This window comes from Odontesthes bonariensis, chromosome 15, assembly GCF_027942865.1.
Source record: "Odontesthes bonariensis isolate fOdoBon6 chromosome 15, fOdoBon6.hap1, whole genome shotgun sequence".
Classification (NCBI taxonomy): Eukaryota; Metazoa; Chordata; class Actinopteri; order Atheriniformes; family Atherinopsidae; genus Odontesthes; species Odontesthes bonariensis.
Window position 1 is genome coordinate 4,396,415 of NC_134520.1, and position 26,504 is coordinate 4,422,918.

Sequence of the window (26,504 nt, forward strand, 5' to 3'; positions counted from 1 at the left end):
AGGTTACAACTCACCACTAGTTTGTGTCTGACAAAGCTTCTTCTTTTTTTTTGTTGACAAGTTGTACTGTTCTCATTCTTTGTTTCTCCAAGTTATCGGGCCTAACAATCATTTTATTATGCAATGCCAAAATAAAACCTCCCAGACTCTAGTGAGCTCAGCATGTTAACCAAAAGACCTTTCTGGAGGGGGAAAAAAAAACTTAATGGACAGCAGAAACTCTCAGTGAATAATTAATGTCTCTAAATGAGACGCACTGTATATTTAAGGTTAATCATCCATTTTACCCTGACAGATTTTTAGTTAATTGTTTAACCATTTCAGCTGTTTGTAAGAAGTTCACTCGGGGATCAATTTCCAATTTTGTCACTTAAATCTCAGTCGACTGAACTGAGAGCAGATTGTATTTTTAGTTTCCAATCCAATCAAAGTCTCCCACTAAACTGTGCACTTGGCCTATAATAAACGATCTTTTGCTCTCATAAAGTGTTTTTCCATAAAACTGACAACACCCGACAACCGCTCTTTGCCCCCTTGTCCAAAATTTCTGTCTGAAAGTATATGTGGGGAGCTTTATATCATGAGAAAGAAAGAAGTGTTCCTGAACACAGACAAAATACTAGTAGCTTTAGGTGTATACTAGTTCTTTCAGCTTTTTTAATTCCAGATCATCCAGAAACAGCACAACAATAACAGAGACTTGTGACCTGGCAAAGCATGCATTCGAAAGCAAAACAACTTAACTAACAAGTATTCTTGGCATCTAGATTGGGTACACTTCAGTGCTCTCTTAAAGGGATACGCTGCTAACTCTATAGTAAAGTCAGCCAAGTATATTACAATGTTTCACATGCACATAAAATATAGCACTCAAATAAGCAGTTATCTATACAGTAAAGGGCTTTTCTCTATCATAAATCAACACAGATTAACACACCGGAGACAATGAGCGTTTGGTGTCTTGAGTAAGGAAAACACAGTCAGACTGACAAGCCAACCGCTCAGCGTCTTATAAAAGCTGCAAATTATGTAGCAGCTTCTGCAGTCTGTGAGCTTTACACTTTCTTAAAGTAGACAACTGTAATTTAGCAACATAAAACCACATTTTCTGTCAAACACCTCGTATCTACTGTGATTGTTGGATGGATGACAATCGCCATTGTAACGTGTGAAATGGTATTCTACTGTAACGGCCTGCTCACTGGGCTCTCTAAACGGGCTATAAGACAGCTGCAGTACATCCAGAACGCTGCTGCTCGAGTCCTGACTAGAACCAGGAAATACGACCATGTTAGTCCAGTGCTCAGGTCTTTGCACTGGCTTCCTGTCGCTCAGAGAATAGACTTTAAAACAGCTCTGCTCGTGTACAAGTCTCTTCATGGTCAAGCGCCAAAGTACATCTCTGACATGTTAGAGCCATATGAACCAACTCGGACTCTGAGAACCTCAGGGAGGGGTCTCCTGCTGGTGCCCAGAGTCAGGACTAAACAAGGTGAGGCTGCGTTTCAGTTTTACGCTCCTAACATCTGGAACATCCTTCCAGAAGATGTGAGACAGGCCTCAACTCTGACAATGTTTAAATCCAGGCTGAAAACAGTTCTATTTAGCTGTGCATATGACACCTGAAAGTATTTTATCTGCACTCTTCACTTTTAAATTAATTAATTAATGATTATTTTTTATGTTTTTTTGGAATGATTCTTGTGATTTTATGTAACTGTAAAGCACTTTGAATTGCCTTGTGTACGAATTGTGCTCGACAAATAAAATTGCCTTGCCTTGCCTATTTTGCTCCTGGGAAGATGGTGGTTGGAGAGGCATTTAATGATTTACTCCTGTGGATTATCATCCACAACACCGGCTTTAAGCAGCGCAGTGTTGGCAGGATGTAAAGTTCCCTCCTTCTCATGATGAAATACATTTGGAGGCATAGGTGATCAGATATGTCATTACTAAATAAAGTGGTGCTGTTGCTACTTTAGAAAGTATTATTCGAAAACTTGGGTTGGTTCTCTACTCTTATATTTATATAAATGCACAAAAAAAACAGAAAAGAATATTTTACTATTCTTTGTTAATAAATAGTCAGACTGTACTGTAATATATGCACACATAAAACATTCAGTTTGCCTTGTGACAGAAGATCCAGTTTAGGTTTGTGTGCTCATATAACAAAAAAAAAACAGGAAAATATGTAAATAAATAATCTCTGTTTTCTTGGGAACAATATCACTGTAAATACAATTTCACAGCATCGGAAAAGAACAGTAATAAAGTTAACTGTAATATTACCCCACAGTTTACTAACACTGGCTAACATTAACCACCTTATGGGCAATAACTGCAGGTGTGACTATGCGATTATCTGTAATAAAGTAAGTTTTACAGCCCAAGAGCTCAATTTTCCATTTGTAAGAGGAAGAATGTTTAGCCTTGGTTTAGCGTCACTTCAGCTATACTCAGCATTATTCTAACTTCGCCAGCATCTTTTGTCTGAAACCTCCTGAAAAGTACATAAAGTTCTGCTTCGGTTTTTATTTTCATACGTCAAAGGTTATGCTGAAGTTTTAATACTAGTGGAAACACATTTAACTACTCTTAGTACATTCTGACTTATGAGGAAATACTATAATTTTCCAGTCATGTCATTCATCATTTTTCATTTTGCATATTTGCATACAGGATGGCCCATTAAACACAACACGTCTTCTGTAATTATACAATTTAACAAAATCAATGACCTGTGTCAAAATAACTTGTAAATATATCATTTCAATATGTCGGAATATGAAGCACGCTCTTATTTCCTCCCTTCCTGTGCTCTGCCGCCCCCTGCAGGCGCAGAGCAGAAGTGTTACAATCAGCCACAATAGGCAGTAGGAGTGGACAAGCCTGAGCCGAGCAGGCGGTCTGTCTTCACGGGGATCACTAGGAGGTGATACCATTCACCGCTATTCCAACCCCCCTTTCTTTCCCGACCTGAAACAGGAACCGGCACCTGGAGCAGAATGTATTGATCTGTTTTGGCTGCAGTGCTTCTCCAGCGGATCCTCCATGCGTCAACCCCGGGAATGGATCAGGAATCCGCTGCGGCGTCTGGGAGTAGTTTCATCTCCCTGAATGAACATGAGCAGAGGTATTACTCAGGTCTCCACGGTCTGTGTCAGGTTGACACTTCAGGAAAGCTGTCGTCCAGCAAAGTGGCAGAGCTGTTCAAGGCGTCCCAGCTACCTCCCGAATCCCTGCATAAAGTGAGTGTGTGTGTGTGGCTGCGTGTGTGTGTGATGAGGTGTGAGAGGCTGAGAACTGCGGCTGCTGCGCCCCAAACCCAGTGGTGAGCAGGATCTCACTGATCCGGCGTCTCCTATGTATTTTATTGAGTCATATTTTCATTGTCAACGCTGTGTGTGAAAGAGAGCTTTCACACACCCCCTGTTCCTCTCCCCCTTTGTCATACAGGAAGCCTTCTCAGTACATAGCTGTGCGTTTGGTCTATTGCAGTCAGCTGGTCCTCAAAAGGCAGTTGACAGATTTTATGGTTAGGTCAGGCTTTTAGTTCTTATTTGTAATGATGGGAGGAGGTTTTAAAGGTGGAAAGGTTGGCACTGAATCTGTAGCCGTCAGCTGCCAATAAGAGCTAGGGCTTGAAAATCACCTCCTTGTCCTTAAAGAACCTAAAAGGCTTTCCAGTTTCTTCCCCTTATTTCCAACACATGTATTAACATTTTAGTTTGATTGTGTCACACATCACTTTTAAGTTGCACGGCAATAGCTGTAAACTTTCTCTAAATCACCCTAACCATCTCAGTTAACAGTATTATCAAATGATGTGTCCATCATTTGATTTGTTGTTGTTGCAGCTCTTGCCAACCATTGACTTCTATCCTTTTCTATCCAGCATGATAATCAAAGACTTGTGTCTGTTGTGGAAACCATCACAGAAAACATCAATAATATTATGTCAAAGTCACGTTGTTAGTCTGAGTTATTGCTGAGAACACTTATCAGCCTTAACAGTATGATGCTCACTGTACATAATGTGAGATTTTTCAGAAGTGTGCTATTTGGCATAGAATATATATATATATATATATATATATATATATATATATGTATATATATATATGAATGGTTGCATCAGTGGCTGCCTGGACCAAGATAAAGACACAATAACATGTCCTAAACCAGGCAAAACTATCACATCAGTGTTTGAATTGAAAAAAGTTCCAAATATCTATTTTTATAGATAGGACAAATACCTTTTTTTTTTCTTTTTCATGGTATTGATAATGTTTTAAGGGGCTGATCCCACACACCCTTGACAGCTGGTGATATACGGTCCTTTCATTGGCTCCAACGCACAACTACCAAGTCATTTTGCTGACCCATCACAGGAACAGAAACACATTTTTCCAGCTCAGATGAACAACACTGCGTGTTGCCGCCTCCATTTCACGATACACCCTCTGTCCCGAGAGGCCGGCACCCGGCAGTGGCAGCCCATTGTGCGTCTGTGTGGGTGTCAGGAAGTTTGGCATTGAGCTGCGCTTCCTTCCTGTCCGGCCTGGGTTGCCGCCAGCACACGGGGATGATTGACACACAGCCCTCTGAGCTGTGCTCAGCCCTGCAGCAGGATGCCTGCAGGATCACTCCCGGAGTCAGGGCTTTCTTCTGGGTCACCGTGTCACACAGTATTAGCGAAAGGTTTATTTCCTCTTGGCTGCATGCTGAATCACACATGTTATGATTCGGGATCCCTATGTTTTACTGTAAAAACACTGACATTTGTCAAAACAAAGAACATTTTTTTATCATCTGCCGTGTGCATAATTTATTATCCACCTACATAGACCAGACTTACTGAAGAAGGAGCGTTTTGTCATAGCTGTGTTGACAGCAGAGGAATAGAAAAGCACGACACTTCCTCCTGCTGCAGTGAGATCAGTTGTTGCTCAGACGCATATGGACTTCAGGTCACGCTGCTATTGGCTGATATCATTTGTGCTGTCAACAAAGCAAATGTTTCCCGTAGCATTTTATCACAGGAGTATGATAACAGCAACACCAGCCAGTGTTTGTGCTCGGAGGCATGTTCAGATGCCTGTTCACGTCTATGTTGACAGATGAAGTTGCCAAACTGGTCTGGCTGAATGAGGTGTTGTTTAGGTTCTTCTGGTTGGTGTCACATCCAGGTCTGATGGTGTTAGCATTGCCCGCTGTGGTGGAAGAACTACATAGATTTGTATTTGTGCAACTAACCATATAGAATTATGCCACTGTAAGCCCTACTGTTAAACCTGAACGTATTTGGCATTTGGCATAGTGGTTTTCAACCTTGGGCTCAGGTCCCTTCTAAGAGTTAAAGGATTAGTTTGAGGCTGGCTGCGATCTAATCTAATTTAGCTTTTTCAATAATCAGTTTTTCAAATCGATATAGCAGAAACTATATATATTTAGGATCCTATCCACATACAGTTAGCCACAAAAGCTTGTGTCTCTGGTTTAATCTTTTTATAATGCATTCTAATTTCATAAACTAATCATATAGTTTTTAATGTAAACGTGTGATCAGACAAGGAACTAAAAATTCTACATTTCAGGCTAAAGTAATAGAAAGCCTTTCCCTGTGAAGTTCAGTGTAATAGACGCCTGCATCATTACTTCAAAGACACAGCAAACATGTGGGTTTTATTAAAATCAATCAAATTATTTTTATTGATAAATATGATCAACACAAAATATATGAACTCTGGTATGAGTTGAATTGTGTAATTTAGAATAATCAGCTTTTTTTCTGTGGCAATACTTGATGGTGTCCTAAACAGGTAATTCTACTGAAAAATAAAGGAAGTGGAAATGTGTGACAGCGAGCTTGCACGCAACAGTTTGTCTCATTTTCAAATGTAGTTTTCTCCTTGACAGTCTAAACAAGGCATGCGACTCACTAATATGCTCAAAGTCAAACCTGTAGTAACATTATGTACGTTGAAATGTTGGCTTATTTCCCTCTCCCTTAAATACCTTTTCTTCCTCAGGCCATAGATCGGACCTGTCAGTCTGGTTCTTCCAGACCTTCGCAGTTTCCCTTGGAATAATCTCATTATCTTCTCCACAGGCCTTGTGCACACTGACTAACACTGCAGCAGACCTGACCTCCCCTGAGCTCAGCCTCTCACGCAACACCACTTGTTTTGTATGTCCTGTCCCTGTGAAAGCTGTTAAATGAACACAATGCAGGTCAAGCATAAATAATCTCTCATAAATCAGTATGAGCCACATGCACTTAACCAGTCCCCCACCCTCATTAGACCATGGGAATTAACTGCTCCCTTGTCATTCTTATTTAGAACACATATAGCAGCAAATCTTTTCTAAAATGTGTGTTCATGTAGGTTTGCACAGCATTGTGTTCAAGTGCTTGACTTACAATCTTCTCTTTTTTTTGTCTTAGGTAGCTAGTGTTAATCCCCTGTTGCCACAAGAATACATATCCTCTGGAATCTTTCAGCGTGTTTGTAGTAATGATAAAAGTGACTTACTTTTAGAAGCTGCTGGAATCATCTTAGGTCAGGGTGATGAACTCAGCTTTAATTTCAAGTGTATTCAATTCAATTCAAAATGTATTTATATAGCACATTAAAACAACCTCAGCTGACCAAAGTGCTTCAACAGCAACTGCATCACATATTAAGAGAATCATCAATAAAATAGCAATAAGAATAACTTCATCACAGATAAAAATAAAAATTGAGATAACATTAGCAATAAAATAACAATAACAGTAACAATAAAAGTAGCAAGCCAAGGTAAACTCCATTTCAGCTAGTGGAAGGCCAGGGAAAAGAGATGTGTTTTTCAGTCTGGAGTGTATGTGAATTTTTAAGAAAGACTTGAACTTTGTACTTTGTGATAAATTTTGTCAGTCAGCAGCAGTGACAAACAATGAAAAGATGTACACAATTGGATAAGAGCTTGTCCAGGTTTCTGAATTAGTAATATGTTATCATGTAGGGATACACAATGGTGTAGTGGTTAGCAATGCTGTCTTTCAGCAAGAAGGTTATTAGTTCGAAATTCAGCCAAGGCCTTCTCTCTGGGTGCTCTGGCTTCATCACACAGTAATGGTGTTAAATGGTGTTTCTAAATTACCGTAGAAGCGCGTATAATTGTCTGTCTTATTGTCTATGTGTTGGCCCTGCGATGGACTCGCAGCTGGTCCAGGGTGTACTCAGCCTCTCACTCAATTGCAGTTGGGATTGGCTGTAAATGGAAAATTAATTAATGTTTTCATGCGCTAACAGAGAAATTGGATACTTAATAAACCTGATTTTATCGAGGATCCTTAATTCTATTTATAAAAATATAAATATCCCCTACCTCATAAAAAGTGAAAACACCATGAGGGTTCCTCCCACCTGCGGTGATTTAACTTATCCAATAATAATAATAATTTTTTTTTACACTTTGTGTGAAATATTAAGTGGTGATCTATTTAAAGTGTGATGATAATTATGTTCCTTTTGGTTTTGGACATGGTTAGGTTAGTTAAGTTAAGCTAACCAACCAACTGCTGATGGTTAGCTTAGCATGCCATCAGCTAGCCCAGATTAGCTCATAGTATCCTTTCTTTTGTTACTTTCTCAATATTTGGTTGTAAAAGTAGCAAGCAGGAATTAGTTAATTAAAACATTTCCATTGAAAAACTATAGTGGAAAGCAACATGTGGTGGTTTTAACTTTAGATTTCCCACTGACATGCAGTTCTACTGTTGTTTTTTTCTTTATCACCAACTCTAAATGTTAAGCTAAGCTAACCTGTCAGATGGCAGGAATTCTAGAACCAGTCTTCTCTGTCATACAGAAAATTACCATATTACCCAACATGTTAGCCTGTTACCCATACAATATGACCCATCCATAGGGTGTCTCATCTTAAAAATAATTCAATAGTCCTACTGTAACTTAATATTATTTACACATCCATTGTCTTGAACTAATTTTCCTTCAGGAAAATTACCCAAAACTGGCTTGCATACAGTGAACATAAGGCAAGTTAGTCTTCCAGTACAAAAACACTAACCAGTGTCTTGTAGTCTAGGATAAATAATTGAGGAGAGTGTGTGTGCACAAGCATGATATAACAGAGGACATTTTATTTTTTAACTATATGTTTGTGGTTTGTTTTTCCTTGATTGTCCTACAAACCTTAATCTCCGTTGCTGCCCCTAAAGCAGTCATTGTACCTCTAATCAAAAGAGTGGGGGATAAACAGATCCCACTGTGCTGCTTATCCCTCACATACTGTTTCCCTCAGCTTTACTCTGAAAACAGAACTCATAATTTTGTACAGCGCATTATCTTGATCTGAGTCTAAAAAAATAACATGCTTAACTCACTGTGGTCCTTGTAGGTCAATGTGTCAGATTTTTTTTTTAACACTTCTTTTGAAACTGAACTGGTTTGAAAGTACTGCACCATATGGACCTTACTTTTCCTTTGATTTGAAATTCTATAATTCTTCTTTTTCAGGTGACCGAAGTGTGTGGAGCAAAGCATCTGGGTTACTTTGGAACACCTCAGTTTTACGTGGCCCTGAAACTGTTGGCGGCTGCCCAGTCTGGTCTGCCCATCCGCCTGGAGAGTGTAACCACCAGTAAGTCTGCTGCTCAGAGAGGAGGCGTCTTATGAGTGCAAAAGGGGATCAGAAGATTATCTTAACATGGCAGGATTTGGTCTAATCTGGCTGAAAGGGGAGTCGTGTGGAAAGAGCTAAGTGGGTTTGCCCTTATTTCAAGACTACTCAATCAGTTGGACCCTGACCAAAGACGAAATCAGTTTTCTCCATAACGCCACATAGTTTGATGGATTATATGTGGAAGTTTGTTCAGAGGTTCATTTGCACTGTGGTTTGTTGTATAAGGCCTGTAAGAGGCTCATCATGATTAATTCCCTAAGTCTTATTCTAGTTGTAGCAAAGGTCACCATGCAAGAGATTGCTGGTCGGACAGCTTTTAAAAAGAAAATCTTTGAATTTGTTTTTCTTTTAGTCAGTTTCAAGAAAAACAGTCTTACATGGAAACTGAATAAATCAGAAAGAATCCTAATCATGTCTCTGTAGATCTACCTCTGCCCAGGTTTGTTGGGCTGAAGAATGAGCCAGAGATGCGATACGCAGCCGTTCCCCCGGGCACAGATGCTCAGGCTGCTCTGTGTGGGCCTGGTTCTGTCCCCTGGACCCCGGCGGATAGGAGCACCGTCAGAAACCTGGAGGCTAGTGCAGACAAGAAGGTGAGGTCTGTGATGAAATTCAAAGTGCTGCAAAGCATAATGTGTGCTGCCAACTTGCGTCTCTAATGTACACTTCAGCCTTTGAGCTGCGAGAATGGATTACTGTTCAGATATGTTTTTTAGCGCAGGGCCATTAGGGCTGCAGAGAGTCTTAATCGTTACAGCAGAAATTACTGTTTAATGAGAGATTAGGGAACGCCGAGCCGTGTTCGGCTTACTGAGTCAAACCTAAATTTGATGTCAAGGTCTTCTGCATTAGCTAAAGGATGGGAACACTTTTGCCCCAAGGGTAACTAAAAATCTGTGTGTAAAGGCTAGATACCATTAAAGTGTGTTGAATAACAAATGTTTATGCTTCCTCTGTGTACGAAGGAGTCTTGGTCCCCTCCTCGATCACCATGTAGCTCACCAACGCACTCTCCGCTGACCTACCGCAGCTACCCAAACACCAAGCAGAGAAACGGGGTTGACACACAGATCAGTAAGACAGTTTCCAGTCTTTTTTTTTTTTTCTAACAAAGTGGTTATTCTGTCTTTAGATTGATGGAGCTCACATGCGCACTTGTGTTGGAAAATACGAATAAGAAATAAACTGAAATATACTAAGACTCCATCTTAGGCTCCTGCTCATTCCTCCATGCACTGATGTCTCTCCTGGTCCATTTGATCTTTAGATCTCTTATTCTGTCAGATCACATTTTTCAGAAGTGTAATCAGCAGGAAATCTCTGCATGTCAGGCTCCGGTTTCTCCAAAGGTGTGTTTCTCTCATGTCCTTCAGCCTATGAAAGCAAACATTCCCCACGTTCAATCATTCCGCCAGAGCAGCACTCCTCGCCCAGCCACTACGGAAACAAACCTGCTATGGAGCATCCAGCTATGGCTCGGGTACAGACAGATTAAAAATGACAACAATTTTGCAGTTTATTTAGTGTACATTAAACTATGTCTAATTTGCATTACTTTATATATGTTCAGGCTTCCTCTGTAGAGAGGCTCGATCAGCAGGGCACAGTGAACGATGACCCCTGGAGGATCACAGAGGAACAGCTGGAGTATTACACCAATCAATTCAAAAGTCTCCAACCTGACCTAGGGGCTCTGATCCTGGGTATGGACGCCACAAATACCTGCTTCTGATTGAAAATGATTCAATCAAACTTTTTTTTAATTTTCTTAGCACTGTTTGCTCTCTTTACAGGAGCTGTAGCAAAGACATTCTTCACTAAATCCAAGCTACCAATACCAGAGCTGTCTCACATTTGGTAAGCGCTGACTCAGTGTAACAGCTGTCCTTGTTCCATTCTGAGGTCAGTTGGCTGTTTATCAGCAGAGTGCCTCAGTATACCATCTGGAGCAGAAACAAGAACATTTTGATCTGGCTGATGATCCCTGTTTTTCATATTTCTTTTAACAAAAAAGCTTTCAAAAATAAATTAATCCGAACTAAAAAATCTGGCTTTGTGCCACATAATTTTAAATGTGTGGGCTGTTACAATATTAAAGGAAGACTTTGACATTTAGTTTTGTACATAAACAAAAAGACTAAAACCACTTTCATGACTTATGAAGCTACAGCCAACAGTGGGTTAGCATAGCTTAGCACAAAGACAGAAATTGTGGTTCAAAGCTTGGTTGGTTCTTATTCAAAGCTAGTGAAATCTAGTTACCACCACAGTGAATACATTTATTTTACTTTTTACACAAATTAAATTGACAGAGTACAACACGTTTTAGCCTTTTCCTCTTTCTTAGTTTCCTCTTAGTTTGCTCAGCTAAGAGGCTACTGTGTTTTTGCTTTGCTTAAAACAAATACTAAACTGTTTTTGCTGTCACTCTCACTGTTGCCTACTTTTTCTTTAAGTGCCTTGCAGCAACTTTAAGGGCAAACAGTCACAGGTGCTTAAAGCCCATGTGCAGTGTCCTTGTCGTAGTTTGTCAGATGATGCTGCAGTCATAAAATCAGGCTTTTATCGCAGCAGAGCTGATGCCTGGAAATGCCTTGAAAGGGACCGCGTGGGAACATATAGTCTTAATGGAGTGTTTTTCAGTAAAAACTATTCAGACTGATTTCACTGTCTGACAACAGAAACAGAAAAAGTGAGAGCAGCTTTACTGGGAACCGGGCTGTACTGCTATACAGTACACTTGAGCAAAAATAGGAGAGGATAAGCAAACACACGAACACAATTTCACGAATATGCTAATTAGCATGTGATAACATTAGCCACTTTTTAAGCAGGCTTTAGCTATTTTCCACTGGAAGTATTTGTTCATACTGTGAAAAATACCACAGTGTTAACTGTATACTGCATGTTGTCTTTCTCTGGAAACGTAAGCCACAAATGGGCTCAATTTACTGCCGATTTCAGTGCAGCACGAATAGAGGAAAGCCCTCACATTTAACACTCAAGCTTCTAGCTTGAGTGCACTCTGGCATCACCTGGCTTACTTTAGCGTAAATTTACAGCATACAGTTAGCAAAATTACTTTTGTCAAACAATTCCTTGTGTATTTACTCGTGTCCAAACACTTTATCTAGTCATTTGTTGTGATTTTTAACTTTTATTGCTAATAAATACTGAGCAAATCTGTAATACTGAAGCATATGATTACGCACAGATTACCCGCTCCAGTTATATGCTAACAGTTAATACAGCAGCACTTCATTTCACTGGTCTTTAATTAAGCATTATTAAATGTCATGTAATTATGAGAAAGCTTCCTGGAAAGAACTTGATAATGTGGAACAAATTATGAAAATTGCGAGTCTAATTGGTCATAAAGTCAGTGCACAGCATATCAGCTGGAAATGAAAATATTGTGGGGAAAGTTAAGCCTTATTATAATACAGTGTTTGATCTAGCTTTTCTTTAATGAGAATTTTTTTTTTCTTTTAGGAGTGAATACCAGATCATATTTTTTTTTTTTTTTTTACCTTTATTTAACCTGGCAAGCAATTAAGAACAAAAATTCTTATTTTCAATAGCAGCCTGCAAGAGCAGAGGCTCGATAAAGGGAAGGGGGAGGAGGAGCTAACAGTTAAAAGAATAGGGTTATATAAAATATACAACAAAAGAAATCAATTAAAATAAATAAATACAGTACAAAACAAAATACAGACAAACAGTAAACAGTATGGCAGGAGGGCAGGAGGGCATATTAACAAGTGCAGGAATCAACTGTGGCTTGGAGCAGGTTTGTTTTGAAGACAGAGATTGGGGTGAGGACAGACAGTTTCAGGGTGTGTTGAAGTGCGTTCCAGTCGTATGCTGCAGCAAAACGGAAGGCACTACGTCCAAAGACAGTCCGGGCTTTGGGAATAGATAAATTGAGGAAGGCATTGGATCTTAAGTTACGGGCAGGCTGGGCAATGTGCAGAAGGGACGAGAGGTAGCGAGGTGTAATGCCAAGAATGGATTTGTAGATGAGAATAAACCAGTGGTGAAGCCGTCTGGTGTGAAGTGATGTCCAATCAACCAACTTATATAAGTCGCAGTGGTGAGTTGTGAATGGAGCTCCAGTGGCAAAACGGATGGCGGAGTGATGGAGGGGGTCCAGTTTGCTAAGAGTGGAGTGGGAAGCTGCTCTATAGATGGTGTCACCGTAGTCGAGGATGGGCAGAATGGTCATTTTTACAAGTTTGTGTTTGGCTGCACGGGTGAATGAGGCCTTGTTTCTGTAAAGGAAGCTCAGGCGAGCTTTGACTTTAGACTGTAGGTGCTTGATGTGGGTGGTGAAAGAGAGGGAGGAGTCCAACCAGAGGCCAACGTATTTATAAGAGGACACAAACTCCAGCTCAGAGCCGCCAGCACAGAGGATTTTTGGGGCAGAAGGGGAAGTGTGTTTCCGGTTGAAGATAATGCATTTGGTTTTTGTGGTATTGAGGAGAAGGTGGAGACTATGGAAATGCTGTTCAACAGAGGTGAGACTAAGTTGAAGTGTGGCTGCCGCTGAGTGGAGAGAAGGGCCCACTGAATACAAAATGGTGTCGTCAGCATATAGGTGGATTTTGGATTTGCCAGCACTTTTTGTAATGTCGTTGATGTAGATGGAGAACAGCAATGGACCTAAAATAGAACCTTGAGGTACTCCTTTGGTGATGGTGAGAGGGGCTGACACGATATTTTCAGTTTTTACTTGCTGGGTTCTGTGACTTAGGTAGCTGGCAAACCAACAGCATGAGTGGGACGACAGACCAATGTTGAAGAGCCTCTGAAGGAGGATGCGATGGACGACGGAATCAAAGGCCTTAGTGAGATCAATGAAGGCAGCGATACAGGACAGCTTGGAGTCCAGAGAGGAAACAATGTCATCCAAGACCTTCAGAGTGGCTGTGGTGCATCCATGACCAGGCCGGAAGCCTGATTGTAAGTCAGACAGGATGTTGTTGGAGGATAAGAAGAGGCTAAGCTGCTCATGAATCAGTTTTTCAAGAACCTTAGCCAGGCACGGCAGGATGGAAATAGGCCTATAGCAGTTGGGGTCAGAGCTGATGCCCCCTTTGAAAAGGGGGAAAACAAGAGCCGATTTCCAATCAAAAGGAAAGATGGACAGATCCAGAGACAAGTTAAAAAGTTGACAGATGGGAGCTGCGATAACCGGGGCAGCAGCTTTTAAAAACATGGGATCGATCCCGTCAGAGCCAGTTGTCTTACTGGGGTCCAGGCTGGAGAGATGCTTCAAGACTTCAGCAGTCGTGATGGATCTGAAGGAGAAGGAGCCAGAGCTGGAGGATGTACTTGATAGTGAGGACGACGGAGCAGCATTGGAAGGCTTGGCAGAGAAAACAGGATCTGAGCTAACAAAGTGCTGATTAAAAAGTGAGACCATACGAGACTTATCAGTGATAACAGAGTCACTAAAGGTCAATGCACTGGGAAGATGGGGAGGAGTGAGCTTGTTTTCCATAGATTTAACCGTTTTCCAGAACTTCTTTGCATCTGAGCCGCAGGAAGCAAATTTGTCCAAAAAGTGAGTGATTTTGGCCTTTCTGACAGCCTGAGTGCATTTATTTCTGCAATGCCGGAAAGCGAGCCAATCAGCAGGAGCCTGGGAAGAACGAGCTATCCGCCAAAGTGTGTTTTTCTGGTGGATTAGCACAGCCAAATCATGGAAGAACCAGGGACTAAAACGATCCTTGATCCGTAATTTTATGAGTGGAGCATGTTTATTGATGATCTGGCTGAAGGTCAACTTGAAGAAAGACCAGGCCGCCTCCATAGAAGTGAAAGTGTTAAATATGTCCCAGTTCACAGCGGCAGTATCATGAAGAAAAGCTTCCAGGTCGAAGTTCTTCAGGGAACGTTTGGAAACGATCACAGGAGGGCGTTTAACTGATGAACTGGAGCGAGTGCAGGCAATAACACAATGATTACTCAGATCTTGACTGAAGACACCACTTTTATAAATATTGGGAGCGTTAGTGAGGATAACGTCTATCAGTGTGGCAGACGAGGGTGGTCTGTAGCAGACAGCAACAGAGAGAGAAAAATTCTTAGACAGGATGATCTTTAACACTAACAGTTCAAACTGCTTAGGAACAGATTTTGACAGAGAAACAGAACATTGCAGGTGGTCTTTAACATACAACACGACACCACCTCCTTTAGTGGCTCTGTCCTGGCAAAATATGTTAAAACCCGGTATGGAGATAACAGAAGTGGCAATACTTTTCTTAAGCCATGATTCAGAAACAGCAAGAACATCAGGATTAATAGTGTGAATCCAGGATTTCAACAGGTCAAGTTTAGGCAACAGGCTGCGAATGTTGATATGCATGAACCCCAAACACGTGCGATCACAGAATTCATTAAATGCCAGATTAGGAACTGCATGAATAGCACTAACTGGGCCTGGGTTGGGATGGATGTTACCTGAGATTAACAGCATGAGAATGATTACAATGCGCCTGGCAGCAAGGCTAAAGTAGGCTTTTGATGGTGTAGTGATGTGACTCATAGCAGGTTTGTCAGGATCTACCTGCAGGCAGGAGGAAGAAAATTGTTGCAGCAAAATAAGAGAATAGATTGTAGAGCATGACAAAGACAAACTTGGAAGTCCTGTGTTTGTAGTGATCCAAAAGGTGGAAGTGTCTCTAGGCAACAGCCTAGTGTCCAGCGTGCCACCACCATTGAAGGCTGTTGCTGACCTGCGCAAATGTCCACCCGCATGTCCAGGGAACTGGGCCACAGCGAGCAGGCAGATGATGGAAAACGCGAGCCATTGAGGTAAGGGAGATGTCGTGTGAAGAAACATGCTCATATGAACCGGAGGCACAACAATGCTGGGAAGAAGTGTATCCGTTTTTTGGGCTGGAAAAGGCTAGCTGCTGCAGGGCTGAAGAAGGCTAGCTGCTGCAGGGCTGGAGAAGGCTAGCTGCTGCAGGGCTGGAGAAGGCTAGCTGCTGCAGGGCTGAAGAAGGCTAGCTGCTGCAGGGCTGGAGAAGGCTAGCTGCTGCAGGGCTGGAGAAGGCTAGCTGCTGCAGGGCTGAAGATATAGTTCATGGCAACAAGTAACACAGTTCCTAAATGTTACAATCAGGAATATGCTTTTTTTTGAGGATTTGATTATAACTCGGCTTTCAGATTTAGCAGATGTTCTTCATCCTGTCAACGAATTTTTTCTTTTCTCTTCATTTTCTTTTTCAGGGAGCTGAGTGATGTGGATAGAGATGGAGCTCTTACTTTCTCTGAGTTCTGCATAGCCTTTCATTTGATTGTGGCTCGCAAGAATGGTTACCCCCTCCCAGACAGCCTCCCTCCAACCCTGCAGCCTGGGTTCCTGCAGCATGAAGAGGACACACCCGATACCCCTGAAGTAAGCAATGTACCTTCAACAGGCTTTATTGTTAAGATTGTACTTTAGTCTCGATTCAGAATAGAAGTCCTGAAACTGCGTTTTCTCGGCAGAGTGCCGAGCCTTTAATTGTCTTTGAGGATGCAGAGCTGAGGCCCGGTCAGATGGTGAGCTGAATCTTCAGTTGCTCTGACTGATTAATTATGTGAGGTCCCACTTCTATGCCTGTAGGGGGCACTAACAAGCTGATCATGAGACAGTCCTGCTCAGTCTAAACCCACTGGAGTCTCAGCAGCGTGTTGACTTGGAGCAGAATATATTGCTTCCTGAAATGCACTGCACACTTAAACATTATATCAGTCTTCGCAGGCGGTGATGGTGTGTTTGTGTTAACTTTTTTAGGATCAAAGCATTATAGAGAGGTCCCAGCCGAGCTTTGCCGCAATAAAACAAGATTTGAAAGAAGAATCCAGCACACAAGGTAAATATTGTGTCAAACATAAGTCTTTTTTTTTTAAGTTTCAGCTGAAACAAATATATAAAAAAATACTTTTTTTTTAAATGCAGATAAAAAAACAGGTGCATTTATTTTGAGTGAACTTGGCGCTCCTCTTAAGTCACAACATTAAATGAACTTGTCCTTGGTGGATGTTGGTGTCTGAAAAGTCCAAAACTGTGTGGCAAGAAGTTTTTCCCATTGAAAATGTGAGAAAATGAGCACATGCGAGATTCAGCATATGAGTTTATCCTGCATGCATATAAAACCAAACAAACTTCCACACCTGTTACCCCCTCGGACTGTTAGAAAATAAACTCAGATCAATGGGAGAAAAGCTGAGCGACGCTGTTTCAGGCCTAAAACCATTAGATACACCTCTTTGTTTGCACTTCTGATTTCTTTCTTTTCGTGTGTCCAGACGCCGGGGTGAAAAGTTTGGCCGCATCTCAAGAAAAACCGACTCGACGGCTGGGTGCCCTTCCTGAGAGGCCAGGTGATACTGAAACTCCTTTAAACTTGGGAAAATCAAAGAGGTTTTTCTGTTCACGTACATAAAGTGGTGCAAGTTTCAGATTCAGCCAGCGTAGTGTAATACCACAGAAACCCCATACACTGGCCTGAGAATCTCTTTTTTTTGTCCTCTGATTGTTGGCAATTGTAGTGTGATTTAGTTGAGATTGTAGCATGGAAAAAAAAGCATGCCTTTGCAGTTTTGATGTGCAGTGTTGAATGAGCTGCGTTACCAGGTTAGATTGCAGCTCATGGCTAAAGGGAAGTAGCTGCTTCTCATTTGCGACCACTCCAACGACAGTAAAAGCCTGACACAGTTGTGTTTGTCGAATGCAGCCTTTCTCACAGAGCCTCAGCCTCAGGATCTGGACCCACAGATGAGGTCAAAAACTAGACCAAGGTGAAAATGACCCCTGTCTTTCTTTGGACTGGATTAAACAGTACCCTTTTATCGTGTGCTGCTGATTAACCAGCATTCCATTCTTTGCTCTGCCACTACAGGTCCTACTCCAGCACTTCTTTCGAAGATGCCGTGAAAAAGGCAGAGGAGCCGCCCACCCCTCCGCCTCGACCGCAGAAAACCCACTCCAGGGCATCCTCGCTGGACCTCAACAAGCTCTTCCAGCAGGGCGCTCCAGGTACTGTCCGCACCCACGGCTTCTTCCCACAACACTAGTGCTGTGACACAGAAGGTGACGGCGCGAGCAGCCAGGAGCAACCGCGCATTGTCCGACCCAGCTATCAGGTTCTGTTTGTGGCACTTCCCTTTTCAAGGGGACAAAAGCAGAAATGGAAACGGCTGTTTGTTATTGTTTAGTGTGAAAGATGAGCTCACAGCAGTGAAAGTCAGGTACTGATTAGGACAGTGTGGGTGACATATTTATGTTTAAAGAATGAAATCGGACTCCTGAGAGCAAACAGAGGCATAACATAATTTTAGATCATTTTTTGGGGGGATTTTAGGAATAAAGAGTGGATGGCCCCTGCCTCCTCCGGCCCTCCCTCCCAGACCATCGACTTCACAGGTAAGTCTGCACATTGTTCCTCTATCAAATGAGAAAAGACACTTGTTGTTCCTCTGACCCACGCCAGTGTAAATTTCTCATAAACTGATGTAGAAAGAAAGCTTCGGTCAATCAGTACCTTATATTTTTCTTGTCAGGTGTCTCATTTTATCAACGTCTCAGAGAAAACTCCTCAGAATAAAGTGCAGCAGCCAAACTTCGCCGACTTCAGCCACTTCAAGGAAGAGGTGAGAGTGAAACCTGCTGTGCCACAACTTACTGTTCCTGCTTTCTCCATTTTCATAAAGCAGCAACACCAAGTATTTCTGCAAAAGAAAATGATAATATTTTTTAAAGATACCCAGCGGGAAAATTCCATTTCAGAATGTCAGCGTTTTCCACCTCATAATTGTGTCACCGGGGTTGTGTTTGCCAAGCTTACGAGCCTCTATTTCCAGGCATAAATAAACTCAAAGGTTATGGCAGCGGTGACCATCAGAGTCTGTGTCTGTGCACTGAGAGGAAATGAAGATGTAAAGAATTATTTATGGCTTAAGTGACTTAAACTTAGTCTCTTCTGTGAGATCCTGAATGCCGAAGGCCTGTTTCACCGCATATTTAATCCTGTGGATGTTTCATAGCCTATTGATGAATATTCTAAACACTTTTAATGGTTGTAAAAAAAAACATTAACAGGAAACCATTACACAGGAAAAAATAATGATATATTCTTACTCAGAGTCACTCATCCTCCAGCAAGCCGTCTCTGATCAGCTAAACATGATATTTCCTCTGTAAAACCTCATGTTCACCACCTGATGCCCTTTCATTCCTATTTCTCTTTTTGTCATTTTTATACTGCTGCACACGAGAACCTTTATTGTTTCCTCTTCTGTCACTAGGGAGCCGATTCTAGGAAACCTAAGCAATCCCCATATTAGGAAGTATCCTCGCTCAGTTCATGCTTTCGAAAAGTTACACTGTGGTGCCTGCGAGATGCGAGCTCAAGATCCCCTTTATAAGCTTCATTACTGCCGAGTGATAAATGATGCACATGCTGATTACCGTGCCGCATTTGTGACTCCCCCCCCGTATGTTTGTTTAAATCAGTTGTTTGCCTGCCAGGCATAAAAAAACAAAATGTACAGATTGCAAAATATTGTATTTATTAGACCTAATTAGATGGACCCTTTTCCCCTTGTATTTACACAGCTTTATGCATTATTTTTGTTGTCCTCCTGGGAGTAAAGCTTTGAAACTTCATATTAATGAAATCCAACCTTCTGGTATTTCTTTGACAAATCAGACGCAGTCTCGCTGTTAAAGGCCACAGCTGCTCCTTTCTTTTTCTTTTTCTTTTTCTTTTTTTAACCAAGCTTTTTCAGCCTTTAAACGAAAAAAAAATTAAAGAAAGGACGGACGGACGGAAAAAAGTGTAATTGGCAAACAAGGGAAAACCCCCATCCTCTGGGGTCCAGCCACAGACGTCACAGAAAAAGAAAAACGGGATACAAAAAGATAAAAATAAACTGATAGAAACAAGCAACTTACATGGATGTGAGGAGGTACTTCTGCAATGGTCATGAAAATAAACGTGCAGTATTTACTGGAGATCATAACGGGGTCCATATATCTCCAGTGTATGATTTATAGTCCGTCAGAACGAGTGGTGAGCATACCTTCATCTCAGCGTTTAACCCATAATTTATCGGATATTTTCCCCATGATAAAGCATATAGTCTCTGGTCTTGTAGACAAAGCGCCTCCCCCCCCCCCCCGTTTTCTTTAATTTAATCTTGGCTTTCTTTGTTTAGCCTAATTAAAACCAGATGAGCCCAAAGATTAACGTTGCATGTATATTTTTCACTTACTAAGACAAACTGTAACCCGTACCTGCCCAGAGACATGTTTTGTACGCGAGTGAACTATAAGTGTCGTTAAAAATGGCTTCCTCAACATAAAATCCGCCTGAACCTGTGGGGAACTCTAAGGAGTAGTTCAGTTTGCAGACTCACATCTGGACATTTACAATTTTCCTTGCTTTCTCATTTTCTCAGGGAAAAAAAAATCGTATTGCGTCTCATGTCACTTAACTTCTCACTTTTTTATTCTCCGAGCTTCTATTTGGCCTCACTTTTCTTTCTTTACCACACCTTTAAGATACTAAGAGATAGCATCTATTCTTTCAACCAGCTTTCCCTTTACCCTAACTTTACTTAGGCTTTTACTTCTTCTCTTTGCATACCTCACCCCACTACTACTTATTACTTACTTCACTTCTCTGAAAACCCCCACTTTATTCAATTTTGCCTCACTTCATCATATTTTTATTCCCTTTTCCATCTTTTCCAAGACACTGCGGTGCAGTTGGGGCCCTGGGTCTTACCACCAGGACTGATGCTCCTGCTGCTGCGTCATCTTTGCGTCTCTTAAATACCTCTTAACTGTTTGTAATTGTTTTTGAAGCGGGTCAGGAATAAGTGCTCGCTCCTCCTGAGAGTGGAGGCAGTCAGTATTGACCCGAATGGAGACTACATCTGTTGTAATAAACCATTGATGACAGCGATGACCAGTGATGACACTTGTTTAGAGATCCCGGCCCTCGCGTCACTGGAGTGAAACGGCCCTGACCTACAGCTCATGTGACCACACACACTGCCTTTTGGGCTCCTGTGGTTTAATGCCACTGCAGCAACTACTACGGCGCCCTTAAAAGTTTCCGTGCTGCGGTTGTGTTTCACGTCCAGCGGTGTCGTGAAAATATTAGGACCATTTATCTGCAAGTCCGTTGCATTCTCAGCTAAGTCCATTCTTGGGTTTCTTGGGGACGTGGACCAACTGTTTAAGCCATTCAGGAAAGCCCAGACGTTTCAATTGCCTCCATAATGGAGACAGCAACCCATCGAAAATTACGTGGACAAATTCACTACTACCAGCCTTTACCGCATGTGAAGCTCTGTGCAGACGACATCCACATCCAGGGGCTGCCTTCTAAGGAACGCTTCCAGTGTCTTTAACAACTTAACAACTATGAGTATTGTGAAATGAAGAACTTCACTGTGAAAGGCCTGTTCTCACTCTTTTGCACTATTAACCTCTCTGCCGAATGAAAGCAGGTGGTGATGCATTAAGCATCATGTCCAGAAAAGAAGAATAGCTAAAATTCAGCAAGGAGATGCCGTTAAATCATGTTAATTCATCACAGTTGCCCCAGAGCAGCCAAGTAGCTGTGTCTGGAGAGCACTACATCATGTTCCCTATGGGGACGGGGCTGATTTATCCACGGTCAGGGCAGATGCATTTCATCTAGTCTCTTTATCGCCATTCTTTTGTGTCATTTCACCCCATCATGACATCAACACTCTTCTCTTGCCGGTAGATATCTTCTATCCAACAGTTTTTCAGATCTTTAATTTTGCTCATGCTTTCTGTCTGCGTTGCAGGAGGAGAGCAGTTTGAAACCTCAAGAGCAGGGAGGCCACCCTGGCTTTGGACCAAGTGCTGAAGACCTGTCAAATACTTCAAAACAGGTCAGAGCTTCTTGCAGACGAGACGTGCAAAGGGGCCATTCCGGTTCTGTTGTGCAAGTCAGTGGCTGCGTGTCTGTTGCAACCATGGTCATTTTTGTTTCAGGACATCTCTGGGACTTCTCACAATCAGCCGCCACAGAAGCCAATCCGCAGGAAGTATCACCCGGAGAGCCAAAACCTGGAGACTGTACCGCCTCCCGCCATGCCGTTTCCTACCCCTGCCAAACCAAGCCAAAAGTTCGTCAAACATTTAAATCCTCACACTTCAGTATAATCATATTACGTTTTATTGTCATTGAGCGACTTTACCTAAAGCTGGTAGCAGTAGCGGGAAAAAAAATAGCATAGTATTGTTTTTTTGTTTTTTGTTTTTTAGTATTGTCACTAACTAACTAAATCAACAGAAATGATTAGCTAATTTAGCAATGATAACAGAAAGCTAAGGGGCTAAAGCGGCAAAAATCTTCCCCAGCTGTAAAAGACTCAGAGACTATGAGACATTTCTTATATCTGCTTCATGTGTAATAAGTTGCTGTTTGCGATCAAGTTAGCCAGATCAATTTTATCCGGAGACTGAAACGCCAGCCTTTACAACTGCTATGCCTTCTTGTACTGCCCTCTAGTGGCTAAAACCATCAATTATTATGAATCGGACAACATCTTGCTATTTTAGGCTTTGAAAGCTTGAGAAATCTCTGTGAATATTCAAAGCTTTGTTGGCGTGTGGCCTGATACCAAAAGAGAGTACAGATGCGCCTACAATATTATGACAGTTAGTTGCAGTCGGTTTCTAGTGTGACTGCAACTTGCTGTAAGCCTTCCATATGGCTTTATGCCACTCTTCCAGTTAGGTACTAAGAAAACATTTCTTAGTCTAAGAATAACTTTAAAAAATCATGTTGTTAACCCCTTTCTATAATTTCGACGTACTGTATCCCCGTTTTGATTTTTTTTTATGGTAATGGCTGTATATGATTTTTATATGTACTGATTAGGGGCGTTAGTTACTATGGCGTCAGGCGTCTTGCAGCATTTGGGTGAGTCCTTTTATGTACTCCAAAAGTGTCAGGAAATCCCATGAAACCCACCTAGAAAGGGGAATTCACCAGACATTGAAGCCCGCACTAATTCACCATAATGACTCTAGCATGTGTGCCTCTGTCTCCGTATTGACCACCAGACATCTCATTGAAACTGTCAGTGCAGTAGAAGGTGACCATCAATAACAGTGGTGGCTCCCAGCGATGTCTTGTTGATGGATGTGGAGCCGCTGTGGCCTTTTCTATTGGTCTGATCCTTTCATCGAGCTCTGGGTCATTTTAGCTCAAAGCATTTTATTCCACCTCCAGAGAGATCAAGCGTGTGTTTCATATTTTTCAAGTTGTGTACCCTTTGTTATCAAGCTAAGAAGTGAGTTTAAAAGCTGATGAATTGGGGTGATCTTGTCTCAGGCTGCTGTCCAGACAAAAAAGGGAAATCCAGATGGCGATCCGTAAGAACAAGGAAACCAACGTGGTGCTGAAACGCCTCAATAGTGAGCTTCAACAGCAACTTAAGGTCAGTCTATTCTCTAGTTCTTGAAGCACAGTTTGTAGATACCAATACAGTATTTTGTTGAAGAAGTGTGAGTCCATCTGTGTGAACTTTATGACATTCCCTGCCCTCTGCCTCTTCTGGGAAACGGGTCCTGTCTGTCTTAGAGAGCACATCAGAGAGTGCACATTTAAATCTAACAGTTCAGTCAAGAAACAGAGACAACAATGCACACTGCATTTTAACCCCAGCCACAAGAGTGTTGGGTTTTTTTGTGTTAACGCTTTTTCAAAAACTCTCCACTATGTGTGGGAAGTTGGATTCTACTCATTTGCAACTGACAGCAAATATTCCCGCCGGCCCAACTTGCTGAAAAGCCCCAAGCTCAACTGTCTGCTCCCCTGCCCATCACTCATAGCTGAACTAATGGCTAAGACTTGCCTGTTTGCATTGGGGATCTGCCTGTGGCACACGCACTCACATTACGAACACATGCTGCATGCCTGTCATTCTCCTTGTAAGGGATCCAAGAGTGAAACCTTCACGCTCTCATGCAGGGCTTTTATAGCTTTGATGCAACTGAGGCTGAAGGATGACAAAGAGAGCAGGACCAGTAACAAATGGCCTACTCTGTGCCATTCTTCTGTACAATGCAGTTCGATATTAGTGTTTTATAATCATATTCTTCTCACATTTTTTCAAAAGGTCATCTGGGATGATAAATATTCTGTCTGCGTCCTGAAAGCATCTGTGGAATTCTGCAGAGAAAGGCATATGTGTCTTTATATAGACTCAGGCCTTGTTGAAATACCAAAACAGCTACTGGCACTCACAACTGTCCTCTTCAAAATAGAGCTTGGGTCGGTCAGGCATCCAACTACAACAGGGTGTGTGAGCACGGAGAGGAGGCTCGATGGAGAGGAAGTTCTTTCCTGACTTTGCACCAACACCGTTCCAGAGAACATCTCGAAAAGAGGGAACTATTTATAGTGCTTTCAATAAAAGTTTCAGAACGAGGATGATTCAGAGTGCTTCTCCTACTACACATGCTTAAGCGAAATGAACGGGTAACTATGTCTGAACTTTTGACAGGAAGTGTAAATGTGGCACATCTTCCACATTCACATAATAATCATTTCCAGGTGAAGAGGTAAATCTGTGGAACTCATCAGCCTCAGAACAAATCTTAAGTTTTGACTGCTGGTAAAACTCTGAGAATCAGGGATTTTCTCTCTCTCTGTTCAACGCCTTCATGTTTAGGCTATCGTGAAGATTACAGGACATCTTTTAGGGGATTAATCTTAGGGAGAATTGTTACGATACCAAACAGGCTTTACTCACTTGGTAGTGTTCCCCGTGGAGGAAAGGTCTTCTCATAACCGCTGGGCTGAGCTTTGTTCTGTCTTGAAGGGAGTGACCAGGTCAGAGCCTTGATTTCAGATATAAATGATACATTTACACAATTTGTAACACATTTTGGCTCTCTGAATCAATCCTGCGGCCTCTCCTCTAGCACTACTTTTAGGACAGATTTGATATTTGAACCTTTCTGGGGCCTCTGGCAGGGTTGTGTTCTTGACTGTCGTCACCACGGCAGATAAAGCAAACAATGCTTTAAGCGCCTGAGATGCATCTCTTTCTCTTAAACTGCAGTGATCAGAGGTCATGTTTTCTTTTGGTTGGCTGCAGGTGGTTCACCAGGAGAGAGTCACCTTGGAGACCAAGCTGGAGCTCCTGCGGCCTCTGGCCTCGACATGACCGAGCCTGAGGTCTGGTTGGGGTCACGTTGGCAGCCTTCACCGGAGAGCATGAGTTTCTGTTTGAGGCCAGAAACAGGAAGTTGTTTTGAGTCATGAGTGCTGAGTGAATGTTAAAGGGCTGATAACGGAAGCAAAAGTGCATTGTCGACTCAACAAACAGGGATATAATTCTTCCTTGATCGGGAACTCCTGCCCCACATTTGTATGTGACTTTCAATGACGTTTTGCAGGAATAAACGTGTATTTTTAGATCACTGTGTATGATGCACCTGTTAAAGTATCATGATGTTTCCATTGTGACATTCTAACTTATTATTCTCTTTTGACTTCCTGTTAGTTTCTCCATATAAATCTTAAATTGTTTACAGTACAGTATGAGTGTGGCGAGTGTAAATGTTCTGTGGTAATCATGGGAACTAGAATCCTCTGTGGGTTTTTTTTATATATATACAATGCGCTTCATGTGTCTCCCCATCCGTGGTCTAAAGCAACTGATGGTGCTACAGATTCCTTTCTCAATCATTTACTGTTTGCACTTAAAGAAAAACTAAAACGCACAACATTGTAAGTGCTGTTGGCCAAAACCACACGAGACGTGAGGTGAATTTGAATTGGCTATATATTTTAAGCCTGCACACAAAATGCGGCTGACAGAGTAAAGCTGGGACACACGTGATCATTAGAGCACTGAAGAATGTCGACCCTGAAATGAAAGTTTTGCCATCTTTCATTTGAGCCTTGTCTGTTTTTATTCATTCATGTTTATTATCAGACAGAGTTTTTCACCGAGCTGCATCCCTGCTGTCATGATGATTTTGCCCATATTCTAGTTGGAAAAAAAAATAAAGAAATAAAGAAAAGAGCACAAATGTCCCACGATCTGCTGAATGGATGCTAACACAGAAATGGGTTTGAGATCCGGTGCCACTTAAAGCTTGCTGTAGTATGTGTCCACGCAACTGAAAGGACTGAAGTGATGAGACGGTTGAACTTCGTGATGGCATGACCGATTCTGCATGTTTGCTGAAATGTTGTGAGCTGGACTGTAATCGTGCACAACTGAGCTAATGGGCTTAAGATGCAAATGAAACTAGTCAATAAAGCTGTCTATTTTTATTGCTCGTGATCTCTTTCATTACAACTATTGCTTTTTTCACCCTTTTACTGCTTTGATATTTATTGACTTGGTGCTCTTAGCGGCATGAATGTTGACACCCTTAAAAACAGAAAACTTAATGAAATGCTCAGATTAGGTTTTGTGGGAGAAACAACAGCAATCTACTGGCATTGTGATTTATTGACAGAAGCAGGAGAAGCTATTGTCACACCATCAGACAGAGATCAAACAGGCTGCAGTCATAACCCCACGGCCATCACAAAGCAGCTGGGATTTCACAGACACGCCGCCGATGCTCAATTATTTCACCACTAATGGCTGGCTTCCCAGATCCTCTCTGACGCCCGAAAATATATGTCCACACACTTGGCTCTCATTTAAGACACTGAACATACTAATGGGCCCGTTTTTCAAGTCTTTCGCTCTCTCCCTTATTCAGGACCATGGAAGCACTATGGTTTTGTCTG

General features: G+C 41.9%; 1 protein-coding gene across 2 annotated transcripts; it reads left to right on the top strand.

Moving 5' to 3' along the window:
• Positions 1-2,877: 2,877 nt before the first annotated feature.
• On the top strand, positions 2,878-26,041 carry reps2 (RALBP1 associated Eps domain containing 2). 2 transcript variants are annotated; one of them, XM_075484745.1, is made up of 19 exons: positions 2,878-3,251; positions 8,529-8,652; positions 9,118-9,287; positions 9,660-9,768; positions 10,068-10,174; positions 10,265-10,397; positions 10,488-10,551; positions 15,937-16,105; positions 16,198-16,251; positions 16,487-16,565; positions 17,002-17,076; positions 17,430-17,493; positions 17,595-17,731; positions 18,057-18,118; positions 18,256-18,345; positions 21,541-21,627; positions 21,731-21,864; positions 23,079-23,184; positions 24,850-26,041. In XM_075484745.1, exons 1-19 carry the CDS (start codon positions 3,072-3,074, stop codon positions 24,916-24,918), a joined length of 2,013 nt encoding a protein of 670 aa, XP_075340860.1. In that variant the 5' UTR covers positions 2,878-3,071; the 3' UTR covers positions 24,919-26,041. The 2 variants fall into 2 exon arrangements, with proteins under 2 accessions (XP_075340860.1, XP_075340861.1); XM_075484746.1 differs by lacking the exon at positions 16,198-16,251.
• The last annotated feature ends 463 nt before the right edge of the window (positions 26,042-26,504 follow it).

Excerpts from the sequence above, each read along its gene's own strand:
- reps2 (XM_075484745.1), top strand. The coding sequence starts at position 3,072 with ATGGATCAGGAATCCGCTGCGGCGTCTGGGAGTAGTTTCATCTCCCTG. Across the intron at positions 16,566-17,001 it reads AGAAGAATCCAGCACACAAG|ACGCCGGGGTGAAAAGTTTG; the intron begins GTAAATATTGTG and ends TCGTGTGTCCAG. Across the intron at positions 17,494-17,594 it reads AGGTCAAAAACTAGACCAAG|GTCCTACTCCAGCACTTCTT; the intron begins GTGAAAATGACC and ends CTGCCACTACAG.